Here is a 14635-nt window from a genome sequence, read left to right on the forward strand (position 1 = left end):
GAAGGCTCGGGGGAGACCTTATCACTCTGCAACTGCCCAAAGGAAGTTGGGGAGAGGGTTGGGGTTGGTCTGTTCAACCAAGTCACAAGTAGTAGGACAAGAGAAAATAGCCTCAAGTTGCACCAGAGGAAGTTTAGGTTGGATATGAGAAATAATGACTTTACAGAATACAGAATCAACCAGGTTGGAGACGACCTTTGAGATCATCCAGTCCAACCTATCACCCAGCACCATCTAGTCAACTAAACCATGGCACTAAGTGCTTCATCTAGTCTCTTTTTAAACACTTCCATTGATGGTGATTCTACCACCTCCCTGGGCAGCACATTCCAATGGCCAATCACTTTCTGTGAAGAATTTCTTCCTAACATCCAGCCTAAACCTTTACTGAAAGGGTTATCAGGCATTGGAACAGCTGATTGTACTCTGGGTGGTGGAGTCCTGATCTCTGGAGGTATTTAAGAGTCATGTAGATGTAGTGCTTAGGGATATGGTTTAGTCAAGGACTTGTCAGCGTTAGGTTAATGATTTGGCTCAATGATCTTAAAAGGTAATTTCCAATCTAAGCAGTTCTGGGTTTCTGTGATAGGTATCTGTGTGTGGTATAAGTGTAATTTTTTAATACTTTGCAGTATGTGAAATAAATACCACAGGTTAATGCACAATGCTGAAGCAATTACTTTAGTGTAATCAAATGTTTTGTTAGGCTTTAAAATTCTGCTAAGTTACCATTTGAATGCTCATAGAGCAATTGTGGGAAGTTCTGGAGTAATTCAGGGCTGTCTCCAGATAGGAATCTACCTGTCATGCAGTCTGGAAAACAGTGGCAGTATGGGATTTTTTCTTTATGAAACAGCAAATCCTTTTCTGAGAGCAAACTGAGCAATCACAGAGTGAGTCCATAAGATGGTTGATGTTTTAAAATTAAGTTTTAGACCCCTTAACCACAGTGCTAAAGTTGTTTCAGTTGTAGTAGTGCAACTCTGAAGTAGTCAGATTTTTTTTAATTTTTTTTTTTATTACAGATGTGAATGATTTTCTCCTCATCTGAGTTTGGTTTGAGTAAATTGTTAGCTGTTTAACCTGGGGGTAGGCTTTCAGGGGGGCTGCAGTGCCTGCCAGAAGATACAATGTAATTCCAGTTTCACAGGATTGCATTGCAATTACCCACCGGCCCCAGGCAATCATGTTTCTCAAGTATGCCAAAAGAATACCGATTTTTCATGGACTGATTCTCTTGTGTGTTTGTTTATTGTTGTTGTTTTTTTAGATAATCTTTTCTTTGATGCAGTTTAAATCCATATCAAGTAATAGCTATTACAGTGTATTTCCTAATGCTTCCGTAGTTAGTGGTTCTGCTGTCAACGGCTGAAAGACATTAGCTATGTTGTAAATATGATAGAACATTGAAACATTGGGGTGGCAACACTGTAAAAATGCCTTTTCATTTTGCTTTGGTTTATAAGTTTTCATTTGTCCTCCTTCATCCCTTCACCACAGTTCACACTGAACAAAAAGTAGAAATGGGTGAAGAACACGTTTGAAACCACTGAATTCTGGTTTGTGTGATGGTACTAGGATAGAATTACACATTTGGTGTTACAGAAACAAAATTAACTAAACCCCCAAAGAAATTCCATGTCTGTTTCTGAGCATTTTCCCCCTCTTTGATTATATATTTTTTTGTTGTTGTTGTTGCAATCAAGAAACTCCCAAACAATGATTTTCAGTGTTACAATGCTTGTAAAGTACTCATTCTTCCTGTCATTGCTAAATGCTGATAATATATTATATTTATAGTCAGTATATTAAATTTAATGGAAGTTAGGCATTTATGTGCCTTTAATCTGTCAAATGAGAACATTTATTTGCCCAAATATGTGTTTTGGTGCATTCATTTTATGTATCCGTGTCCAGAAATTTTAGTTGTGTGCTCTGTTCCACTTTGAAAAATACAATCAGCATGGTCACAACTGAGCATTTACTAGGACCAGAAAGGTTTTTGCTTTGCTGTTCTGTCTGAGGAGGTGAATTGGGAGATGCTAGAGCTCTGTGATGATTGGGTCACTTTTGGCTGTTAGAAGCCCGGAGTAAATTGGTGGTCGTGTGAAAGTGGGGCAGTAGTTGTGTTGCATAAAAAGCTCAGTTCAGGCCATGCTGGATGCACTTCTGCCACTGGTCTCCTGGGTGTGCAGGTGCATCTACGACATATTGTGAATGTGTCATAGACAGTGTTAATCTTTAATTGTGCTTGTATTTTAGTGTCCACTCAATTTCCAATGATTTGCATCACTTATGGAAACCCATAGCTATAGGGTGTCTGAGTCAGATGATGGATTATTAGCTGTAAGCTCCCACTGGAGCTGGTATAATTTCCCAGGTGCTACAACTGCTGCTGCAATGTGGTGCAGTCACTTTGGGGATCTGTAGTGTGGCAACTGTCACTAGAGTAATGCCAGCTGAGGAGGGAGTAGATTGAAAGGAGATAATTAACTATAATGAAGATATCAGACACTGGCAGCTGTTGACAGAACTGGGAATCACAACCCAGACTCTAACCCCTGCTTCTTGCCATCTCATCTCTTGGAGATCTCAGGTATATCAGCTATAATTGTTACTTAATTATATAAATCTAAAAAGCAAACAAACAAAACCAAAATGACAAAACCCACACAACTCGTAACACTTAATTAGAACAGCATTTTATTCTAAAGGCCCTTTGATATACTCTTCCTGTCCCAAATCCCTGTGCATTATTTACTGTTAATCCTCATAATGTCTCAAAATGGAAAAATTTGGTTTTTTTCCCTAGGGCAGAAATTTAACAACAGGAGAACTTGGATTCTTCCCAAGCGATGCAGTAAAGCCTAGTCCATGTGTAAGTACAATTTTTTAATGCTAGATGTCACCTTAGAAAAAAACTGCCTAGTTCATACCATTGCTTTATTATTCTTGCCTATGTAAACCATATTGTTTCTAGTTCCTTTTTGTTTCCATTGTATGTTCAATATTGCTTAAAATATAGCATTCTAATACTTCTGGTTATTGGGTGTAAATGGGACAAGCAAAGAAAACATTTCTGAGAAGCAGATGTAATTTTGGGGAGTATTAAGAAATTGAACTGTCTGAGAAGTTTCTTGAATGTAGAACAAACACATTTCATGTGAAAGTGCACTTTCTTCCTTCCCTAGCAGTAAGGTGAGAATGCTGTGGTTCTAATCTATTCCCCAGTCACATTGGGTTAGAGAGAGAGATTACACCATAAGTAGCAAGCTTAAAGTTGTGTAAAACTAATATGAAACTTTGAATTCAGGCTGCTTGATAAATTCTCTCGTCTGTGGAGGGTCTGTCTTGCCTTTATTTCACCCAAGGATATTCTCAGGCTAGGGAAATTCAGGATAACAATAGTGAAAACTATAATATGAACTCAAGAGCTTTGTGTACAGATGTGATCATGCATTAATATACTAAATGTTTGCTCCTTCATTCTCTGCCCTCTAATACTGTATGTCAGACTAATATGTGTCTTTTTTGACATTCATGTAACCCCCTAAAACCAGTAATGAATCATTATGTACTTTGCTTTAACACAACTTCAACTTCTTGTAACTTGATTCACAACAATGTGACTTATTAACAGAGCTGCTCTTGTGACAGCAACTGAGATCTGGTACTTAAATGGTTTATAGTAGGTGGAATCAGCTATTAGAAGCCATATTTTGGTGTGCTGTTAAGGTTTATATTGTGCCTCAGTCACTAAAACAAGCACACACATGATCCTACCATCTATAAATTGATTAGTATATCTCGAGACATCTTCAGCATCCTGTATTTTCAGAACTTTATTGTACAATGTGCACAGTGTATTTGTGGGTACAAGGTATGTTAGAGTGGGTGAGAGAGCAGATCACTATCCCTTGCTTTTTGTAAAGGGTGGGGATTTCTCATGCTGCGGTGTCACTCTCCTGGATGCAGGCAGTGTGTGCTGTGTATTGGCATTAGGTTCTTGGAGCCACTCAGTCAGTTATAGTGTGGAAATGTTGACAGAACTGTAGCAGCATTTTAAGAACCACCACTGTACTGTGAAGCAGAGGAAGCAGGGTATCCAGAGTTAGGAAAACTGTTCCTAGGGTGTTGTGAAAATTGTTTTCTAGTGATAGACCTTTTTGGCTAGGTTTAAAGTATACCATTAAGAGGAGTATTGAAAATAATACAGTTTTGCAGAATAAATAAATATTATTCATGAAATGTTGCCAACTGATGTCATGATCAGAACAAAAAGATAAATTGATGTTTCACCAATGTTAACTTGGAAGGATGAAATATAAACATCTTACTGTGATAAATGATGCAGTTAAAGATACTGAAACATCAATCAGGTTTTAAACATGCTATAACTTTTTCTGTTATTATTAAGTCTAACAGTCTTTACAACTGGCTGATATAAAAATGCCCAGAAACAACATAAAATACGTACATCAAAAGACTTTAGGAATGAATATTGAATGAAAAACTGCTGAGCTCCAGAATATCTATGTACCAGACTTTTCACAGATGTACTTATAGAAAAATATATTCCTCTTTGCAGTAAGTAGTATATGTCAGCAGACATTTTCTGCACCATGTGAATAAAATCTGGTTCTCCCTAGCTTTCTTCCAGTTCTCTGATTTCTACAGATACATTGGATATATAGCACAGTGTGAGCCGAGAGCTTTAGAATAACATTTGATTTTACTGTGTTATATATCTGACTATTCAAAATTAGTGAACGGTTATTTTAAGTAAAAAAAAAAAAAAAAGAGCAGCAAAGAGATAAAATATTCTGTGCTGCTTTAAGAATTGTGTGAAATATTTATCCTTCATAACTTCCTTCAAAATAAATTAGATTTTGCAGTCTAATTGGATCTTCTGTTTAAGTTGTCATCTGAATATTGACAGATCAATTTTGTCTGATTTGTGTTGATTGGAAAAAATCTTGATGCTCATTCTCTTGTATTTTTCATGTCCTAGGTTCCTAAACCAGTAGACTACTCTTCACAACTGTGGTGAGTCTTACAAGAATCTCTTTGAAAGAAGCAGTCACAGAAAGGCAGCTGTGTTTATTACATTTAATTTATATTGGTTTAGCCTTTACAGGCTTCCAAAGAAGGCATTACATAATGTTTAAGGAAAGCAAGGCCATCCATTGCCTAAAAGCACTTTTGAAGAAGTAAAAGGCTTAATGAGTTTAACATTTTATCTACAAAAGCTGTAGCTCTGCAGCGTTAGCGTGAAAAGGAATACTAAGCAATGAGTATAATGTGAATAAAGTGAAGGAAAAACCTCAAATACATCTGGTCTCACAAATAATTCTGTATTTCCTTTAAAAGAAACAAACAAAACCTTAGAGCTATAAAGCCCCAGTTAGTCATAACTATAACCACTACTAGTCAGGGGCTTGCATCTTGTGTGAAGTCTTGACTGGAATTCAGCTTGGTTCTGGAAAAGACATGGCAGTTCTGAGAGTGCAGAATAAGTATCACTTGTGTTCTTTTGCAGCTTTTATACTTTGTCATTTAGATGTGTCTTGACTTCTGCTAGTTTGCAAAAGTGAACACAGAATTAAGCCAAGGAGGATGTTTAATGTTTCCAGTCGATATTTTAAATTAAATTCTAAGATCTGCTCTGTTTACAGTTTTGTTAGAAGAAAGTATATCGCTGGGACCAATCTTAATCTTCTAAGGATTTGTAATACTTTACTGCAAGTTTCAGCCTAAAATTATTGTTAAAAGCCATGTGTTTTGTGATAAACTTCAAAATGCACCTTCCCTGGTGTGATTCATAAAATAACCTTTTTTTGAAAAAAAAAAAAAAATTAAAAAAAATTTAAAGTCCCCTTCTGATTGATAGTGATGTGTTAGCATAAAGTTTTGCATAGTTGTAGTCTGTGGTGTTGACTGCCTTTAGACTGCTTTCTAAAATGGTAAAATAAGCATAATTTCCCTGTTTCTAAAATGGTAAAATAAGGATCATTTCCCTGGAAGTGAGGTCACTTTCTTCAATTAACAGTTTGACCTCTAGTTTTGCAAATAAATGTGTTCTGACAGCCTCACATAAAGTCTCACCTAAATTAGAAAGGCAGGGCAAGGGAACAAATCTTATGCAGGCAAGCATGCAGAACTGGTGACTTATTTTTCTTAGACCTCAAATCTTAGTATCAGGTCTCTCAAAAATTGGACATAGGCCAATTTATCCCCCCCCCCCCCCCCCCCCTTTTATTTTCTTGTGTATGTTTAGTCTACTCATTATACTTTTGCTTTTAGAAGTTGTGAATAATTCTGAAACCAAATAAAAGAATTCTTTTTGCATGTGTCTGTCTTCTTTTTTTTTTAACCTAATACACTGTGGATGGCTGATTTCTCTACTCTGTTAAGATCAATCCCATTAGAACTCAGAAAGGTTCAAAGGTTCTGGAGCATTGTTTTATTGATTGAAAAGAATTTGGTTCAGGCAAGTAGTCATTCAGCTAATGTTCAGGCTCAAGGCATTTTGTAGGAACATGTGCAGAAGTGCTTTTGAATTTTTTCACTCTTTATTCTTCATTTAAAGATCTGGAAGTGATATTCGCTTGCAACTGATGTATTTTTAGGTCCCCATCATATGCAGAAGATTGGGAGTCTGCATTGCATGTTTGATAGACCTAGGTCTTTGTAGCTTTAAAAAAATCATAGACAGTTTTTATTGTTCCCTGTTACAGGTTTGCAGGAGCAATGGAAAGATTGCAAGCAGAGAGTGAACTTATCAACAGAGTAAATAGCACTTACCTGGTGCGGCACAGAACCAAAGAATCAGGAGAATATGCAATTAGTATTAAGTAAGTGGAATTAAGATCTCTTACAAAAACTTTCCTGTTCTTGTTTATGTCTAGATAACATTTGAGAAAAATAAGGAAAGCAAAAATCTGTTTTAATGTACATAATTGTACACAGCATTCAAGACCATCAGTGTAGGAAAGCTGAAGCTGCTAACAAAAATAGCCGGGGTTTATAGTAGGAAGGTAGCAGTGGCTTTTTAATGCTGGTGTAGCAAGCAAGTCTACAGAAATGATGGCAAGAGTAAGGAAGTGTTTGGAGTGTAATGTGATCTGCTTCTCTGATGCAAGTGTTTCGGTGACTTCAGGGAGAACTTGTTGAAGCCCTTCTTGTCTCTGACAATTCAGTGCAGTGTGGGTTCATAAATTCCAGGGATGCAAATTATTTTGAGAGGTTTGTTGCTTTCATGTTGTTTATCAACATGACTGTAAAACAATACATGGGAATTCCCAATAAGAATGAACAGTTAGTTTTGTCTTTTTTCCTGAATACAGATTTCCTCTTCAGCTGTACTTCAATAAATATATTTGGTTAATTAGATGTCAGCTTTGTTTTGGCACAGATATACATTTTGTCTAAAGAATTTATTCATGTGGTGTTATTTGGGCTTGCCCTCAGGTAATTATTGATTGTGTCTGATTAAAAACACATTTATATTCATAAGTTATTCATTGCCCACAGGTACAATAATGAAGTGAAGCACATCAAGATTTTAACAAGAGATGGCTTTTTCCACATTGCAGAAAACAGAAAATTTAAAAATTTAATGGTAAGCATTGATTAGGTTTTTAACAATTTGTGGTTTTCATTGTAGCAGTTGCTGTAAGCGAGAGCTCCTTTGTTTTGTGAAATTACGGAATGCCGTGAGAGATTTGAATTGTGTCCGTACTTCCAAACAGGATATTTTTTGAGCACAAGCCACAAATATAAAAACTACGTAATTGTAGGACTGGACTGTGTTCCTGGCAGTGATGTGGAAGAGAGGAGGAACTAAATCCAATGTATTAACCCGCTATGGAGTTGGGCTAAATCTTGAAAGGAGAATTTGATGTCTTTGTATAGTACTGATCCCTAAAAGTAGCTAGGTGAAGGTTCCTGCCCAGTACATGCACACGTCTGCTGAATGTAATGATGCCTTATTGATAGGTAAATTCAGAGGGAGAAGAATATGACATGCAGCTGTGTCAGAGAGCCCAGTATCACCAAGGTTGGAAGAGACCTCAAAGGTCATCAAGTCCAACCTGTCACCACCAACCTCATGACTAGACCATGGCACCAAGTAAAACTTGGGAGGGGCTGGTCTTCCTGGTCCCAGTGTGCCCGATGAAGTGCAACTAGAGGATGGGACTGTCTAAACTGCTAGAACAGAAATCCTTGTTGGAATATTAGTAATCTGGAGTCATTATTGACTAGTTACATTAAAGCAACTCTGTGGCTACTTCAAACTTACACTTTGTGGCAGCCACTCACTTACAAACAAACTATAGCAATAACACAGAAAGCAGTCTCCCTTATTAACTTTCACTCCAACTACAGGCACACTTCATTCCCAGAAATGTTTGATGTCACAGCCACCCAGATCAGTGAATTTCAATGTTATGTCAGAATCATCTTGTACTGGGAAATTAATTTTTTGGAACTTGAAAGGATTTCTTGATAGCTTACTTTGCTCAGACAAGACTCATAAATACAAGCTGTCTGAATAAATTGCCACAGTGCATTTGTAAAATTTTACTACTTATGCATTTTCTGATGCATTGCTAAAGGAAGCTTGTTCAATAGATTGTTTAGTGCAGTTAATTGGGTTAAAACTGAAGCTGCACCCTTCCTGCATGCATATCTGAGTACTCTAAATTGATAAATAAAAATGAATGGCAAACAAGAGTAGGAGGAGAAGCTTTTAAAGCAGGAAGCTTTAGAATTTATTTTCATTTAACCACTGACACTCTGTAAAGCAGGGGCATCATACAAGTGGCAAAAAATCAAGCAGAAATCTATGCTTTGTCTGACCATATTTGAAACCAATTAATTTTTCAGTGTTAGGCCTGAGGACCTTGAGATCTTACCATTGGAAGTACCAGAAATTGTGGCATTCATCAAATACATGAAGGAGGTGGCTGCTTAGTCTGCAAACATTGCAAATTATTCCTGAAAGATGATGAGACCATATGAGTGCTTTCAAGATCTTGATGAAGCATATGAGCTGCAGTCACCTGCTGCCAGATGTCTGGTCGTGGCAATGATGCAGTTTAATACTCTGATGCAGGCTTTAAAACAGAGCTGAATTGAAGTGTAAATACAACACACAAACTTGGATTAAAAAAGAAGCAAAAAGAATATGTGTTGCATCAAATAGTTGAGACAACAAAAGAAATTTTTAGTGCAAAGGCCTCATGGTTACATATTTAGCCTTCCTGACATTCATTTAGGAAAAAGCAATTTCATAACTCAGTTTAAGGGTATTATGAAGTCTGCCCTTGAGAGTTAAATAGACAAGCCATAATAGTGTAAGCACTATTTGCATGTGCTGTGAAACAACTCTTTTTTATGGGTAAGATGGAATAGAAAAAGAAACAGGAGCAGAACAAAAGTAGTGCGAGTAGAACTGGGAGCAGAAGAGAGACAAAGATGGCAGTCGTGATAAACTAAAGCAGTGATCTGCAGTGACACAGTGTTCTATACTACTTTGGAGGTAACAAAAATAGAAGAGCTCTTGTACATAATCTTCATATTACATTGGAGAAACCTTCACACGACTAATTAAAATGTGCTGAGTGTGTAAAGCACACTAAGGCGCAGTGGAAGGTCAGCTCTGCTGCTGCTGTGTATATTGGTTATGTGACAGCCTTCTGAGAAGCCCCATCGACACTGCCGGTGCTACAGACCTTACTTCAGCTGTTTGTAAGCTTGCTATTATGATTTATGCAAGGAATGTTTTGTAAGTAAGTTGTTTGTCAACCATCTTCATGGAAGAATGATATTAAAAACTAAGCAACAGGGTTTTTGTGACCCAAAGTAAATTTTTCTCTGTTTGGAACCGTTTTACTTATTTTGCCAACAAATACAAACTTTCCAGTGGAAGTTCTTTCTGTCTTTACCAAACAGCATAATTACTACAGACTTGTGTGATGCAAATAGGTAACAAAAATTTCATACTAATTGTTTTCCAGTTATCCAGAAATCCTACTTTGAATGCTGCTTACTTACAAATCATCCTCTGTGTTGCCTTGGTAATCTGAATATCTGGTTATTCTGTGATGATATGTGACAGAAAATTTCATTGCTGAGATTATAGCTTGCATGCTGTCCTGATTATAGACAGCTAAACCAAAATAATTTTCATTCTCCTGGCCTTTCTGCTTACTTGGAGTGCCTAGCAGGTCTGTGATTATGAACTGTTAAAAGAGGTGCAGATTTTGCTTAACTTTGTAAGCAGTTTCAGAGTCATGCAACAGCTCACAGTGTGGGGAGTGAAGTGCTCTAGAGTTCAGAACATAATTTTCAGGATGTTGTCAGGAACTTGTGGTTTGTGCAGTAGGTCTTGGACTAGATAATTTGAGAATTATTTTGTTTGGCTGGAATTAATATATCATTGATGTAGGCTGTTGTAGACTAGTGATTTTTGTTAATGTGTTTTTGCTAGAAGGAAATAATTGAACACAATATTGTTTCTTTATTTTCACCTAAGCTTGGCTTTGTCAGCTTTGGTTTTGGTAATCTAGATGTAAGTAAGTAGAATGGAATGACTGAGTTACTGCTAAAAGTGAAGGATTTGCAGTGGAAAGTTAACAGCCTTCTTTTGTTAAAAGGCTTTCTTTGTGCTTGCATTTCTGGAGTGAAATTCCACAGTTGAAGTATTGTTAATCAAATTAAATACATTTGCTATGAACGGTCTGATCACTTTTAGTGTTATTCTGGGCTTTATGTAGAAACTGCAATATTGACTTTAGAAGTGATAATTCACATGTAGGAAACAATGGCAGGGGCTGAAGATTGCTAAGGAATAACATCAGTTGTCAGTATTTTGATGGACGATGCCTTCTTTCTCATAAACTAAAGTTACTTATCTCCTTGGTTACATAAACTACTGGAGCCAGTCTTTTATATTTTCATACGTGTGTGTGTATACACCTATATAAAGCATGTCTGTGTATGTGTGCATATGTAAGTTATATATGTGCACACACATACACACATAAATTTTTTAGATTTGGCCCAAGGAGAGTGTGGATCACTGGATTTTTATTTATCTGGATATTTATTTATCTCAGTTTATCTGGAAAAACCTTCCCCAAACAGCAACCAAACACCCCCCCCCCACCTTCCCCATCTCCCTAGATTTTAGTGGCAGAACCTTGGAAGTTTTACATGATCCTGCTTGTTAAATTGCTACTTGCTTATATGCAAGCCTTATGCTTTGTTTCAGATCTGTGTGCTTAAAAATAGTGTTGTGACTACACATCACTTATCGTGGCAGAAGAAATTTGACAAAACAGACAGTTACCATTAAATACTTAACGAGCAGCTGACCTTGCCTTCTGCTTGACTTCAGAAAAGAAAATACATGCTCAGCCTGGCTCAAAGGAGCCACAAGTATTGAATCTGACAATGCTTTATTTGGAAAAAACCCAAACAAGAAAACACCCAAACCAGTCAACCACTTAAGTGGCAGTGTAGAAGCAATCAATATTTAGGATGTTATATTCTAAAATAAGGTTACTTGTATGATATGTTGAAAAGGATGTGATTTCCAATTGAAATGCAGTGTTTTTCCTTTCTGAAAGGAACTCATAGAATACTATAAGCACCACTCTCTCAAAGAAGGCTTTCGAAGTTTGGATACTACTCTTCAGTTTCCGTACAAAGAATCCGAAAACTCAGTGGGACAAAGAAGTAACAGAATAGGGGGCAACTGTGAGTATTATAAATGTTCATATATTCTTTTCTGTCATACAAATATTGGAAAGCACAAGGTACTTTAAACATCTTCATTTCCCATTTTTGACATAAAACCAATTAATATGGTAATGCTTTTAGCTAGATTTTTTTCTTTTTAATTTAAACAGATTCAGATCTGCCAGGAGGTTTATAAACATGTCTAGCAAGTTTGTTTTGCTGCCAAATGCAAAATCTCCCTGATACTCAAAAATCTATTAGGCAAGCTGGTGAGAGATTAAACTGCATCCTGCCTAGTTTTTTCTGACATTTACGTACATGCAGCTGCAAGCGTTAATATCTGTGACAACTTCTAATCCTTAAAAAGAGATTTAAATAAATCAGTCTTGTAGTGGAGTGATATGAAGTAGAATTTCAGTGATACAACATAAATTTCTCCAAAACCCCTGTTAGATTTACTGTATCATAATTATTTTTATGCCTGCCTTTTAGCTATAAATATTTATTACAGACTTCTAAGCTTCTGACAGTTAATGAACTACTGTACAATGTAAACAGCAGTTAAAAAGTTTTGAAGTTTAGAAAAAAAACTGAGAAAATTTGTATGTGATGTCCTTTATTTAACCTATTACAACTCAAGTGGAAGTTAGCATGAGTTTTAGGACAGGTACAGGTTCAGTGTTAATCATAAAAGCTGTCATGTGGCTGGCCTCTGGAACATATGGAAAATTTCTGCCAAAGAGCAAACATTAGACTTGCAGTTCTATGGACAATGGCTTTCCCATTGTCTGCCACAGATAATAAGAGGAAAATAAAAATTAATGGGAATTTTAACAATATGAAGACTGTTGTGAAAGATCACAGAGGCCAGGCTATCCTTTGTGGTGATTTAAGCTGGCAGTGTTACTTTCATTTGCTGTATATGTGAGCTTTTGTTTACTTGCATGCCTCGGTTCCATAACAATTTTATAACTTAGGAGGCTTTCTTCCTCTCCTAATTAAAGTGAGGGTAATTTAGGACAGATTAAGAAACTAGTGTGTCTCTGTGCATTTCATTTAGTTCCAACCTCTCAATTCCTCTTTATTCCTTATTCTATTTTTTGTCACTGCTTCCCAGGACTTTTCTTCAGTTGTCTCTTCGCTGTGCCATTATCTCAGTAGATCTCTATTATTAGTGAATTTATCTGTCTTGTTTCTTTTTCTCCCTATACCTTGTGATCATCATTTGTTTCTTCCTCTTGTCATCTCTTGTTCTTTCCTCATTCCTTGCTTCCTCACAGCATTGAGACTTTAGTTATTGAGGGGATGCACCCTGTGTAGTTTACTTTGCATTTATTTTTGTTATTATTGACTGTGAGCAGGACCAATTTGTTTTCTTTCATTTTTTAGTCTAGATAGAATATATCTATATTGTCCGCAAATGTATTAGCCTGCAGGAGCATTATCTCAATTATTTCATACTTTACAGGATACAAGACTGGTAGTATATCCTCATTACCTTCAGTCCATATACAGCCCCCCCATCTTTAACAAGATCTTTTAAGCAGTATAAGGAAGAGCAGAGAAACAAATGTGGCATGCTCTCATTTTAGTCAAAGGGTTGAGAAAGTGCATCTCTGCTAGAGTATCAGTGTCACAAGTCATACTGCTAGGAACTGACAGGTTTTGTCCAAGGCCAAACTGATCAAAAGACCCTCTCAATTCTCAGACTTCTCACATGAAACCTAACAGATGTGTACTGTTCGGCTAGCCTTCCTACATTGAGTGTGGATGATACTTTCATTTAATAGATCTGAGAGGGTTTTAATCAATAAAATTGTTAGCATGTCCTCATGAGTATGGGGGATAGCGGGGTGGTTTTTGGTGTTTGTTTGTTTTAAGCACAATTTTCATGAATAACAGCCCATCTGTGAGTCATGCTGCTTGGTTTTAAAGCTGTCCTGTTAGTTTTTCCCAAGTTGGTGTTAGAACTTTCCATCCAGGCTGTATCAGCCTTGCTGGACTGACTGTTGGAAAGAAGTTGGCAACTTTGGGCTGCAGTTTAAAGCAGGTTTTAAGGAGGTTTTTCTATTGTATTATTTGATATTTTGGACTATATTATTCACTTGACTGCATCTGGGTATTTTAATGAGGCCAGTTTTTGAGAAGACATCAGCTTTTTATTCAAGACGGCTGGTCTTTAGCATATGTTAGCAGGAAAAGTATTTCCAAAATACATAAGTTAAACCACTGTAGACTTTGACAGAGTTGTATCACTTTCTGCTGCAAAAGTCTTTCAGCTGCTGTGAAACTGAATGGCAATACCAAAGGATTATGTTAATTGTTTTTGTTAATGTCATGTTTTCCTTTATCCATTGAAGGAAAAGAAAGTCAGTTTAATTTCAATTTCTGATGTGCATAATAATAAATCACCTTGTAACTTGCGTTTTCAGAGAATTAGATTTTTCCATTGAGCATCTACTAGAGCGTCAGGAAACATCATGTAATGGAGATGGTTAATTCAACTTTCCACTTCAGTTAGAACTTTGCTTTTTAGTCTTTTCATCTTGCAGAAGTCACCCACTCTGTTCTGGTATTTATTGCATTTTTTAAAATGGATGTTAAAGCTGAAATGTAAGTTAATTAGGAAGATTTTTTTTTGGAAATGGTATGCTCTTTAGTTTTTAGTCTTAGGCTTTTCTAGACATGGTATGATCAAATTTTGTTTTGCTACACAGAAAAATACTAACCATTGCATTAGATCAACCATATAATGAAATAAAGGCAAAACCAGAAGACAACTTGACATTCTTCTGCAGAATCAGTTTTGGCACTTTGTTACAATTTGCAGCTGTAGAGCACAGTCATACTGAGAAATCTGTGGCTGCATGAAATTCTGATTGTAATG

General features: G+C 36.5%; 1 protein-coding gene across 6 annotated transcripts in view; it reads left to right on the top strand.

Moving 5' to 3' along the window:
* VAV3 (vav guanine nucleotide exchange factor 3) overlaps window positions 1–14635 on the top strand; it is a 184215-nt gene that overhangs the window by 156582 nt on the left and 12998 nt on the right. For all 6 annotated transcript variants that reach the window (XM_068140975.1, XM_068140977.1, XM_068140971.1 and 3 more), the window contains 5 exons: window positions 2813–2878; window positions 5012–5046; window positions 6738–6854; window positions 7534–7621; window positions 11637–11766. In XM_068140975.1, the coding sequence (XP_067997076.1) occupies window positions 2813–2878; window positions 5012–5046; window positions 6738–6854; window positions 7534–7621; window positions 11637–11766 (436 nt within the window). The remainder of the gene's footprint in view (window positions 1–2812; window positions 2879–5011; window positions 5047–6737; window positions 6855–7533; window positions 7622–11636; window positions 11767–14635) is intronic.

Source organism: Melanerpes formicivorus, unplaced genomic scaffold (assembly GCF_026170545.1).
Source record: "Melanerpes formicivorus ecotype bairdi unplaced genomic scaffold, bMelFor1.0.p_v2 SCAF_7, whole genome shotgun sequence".
NCBI classification, from domain to species: Eukaryota; Metazoa; Chordata; class Aves; order Piciformes; family Picidae; genus Melanerpes; species Melanerpes formicivorus.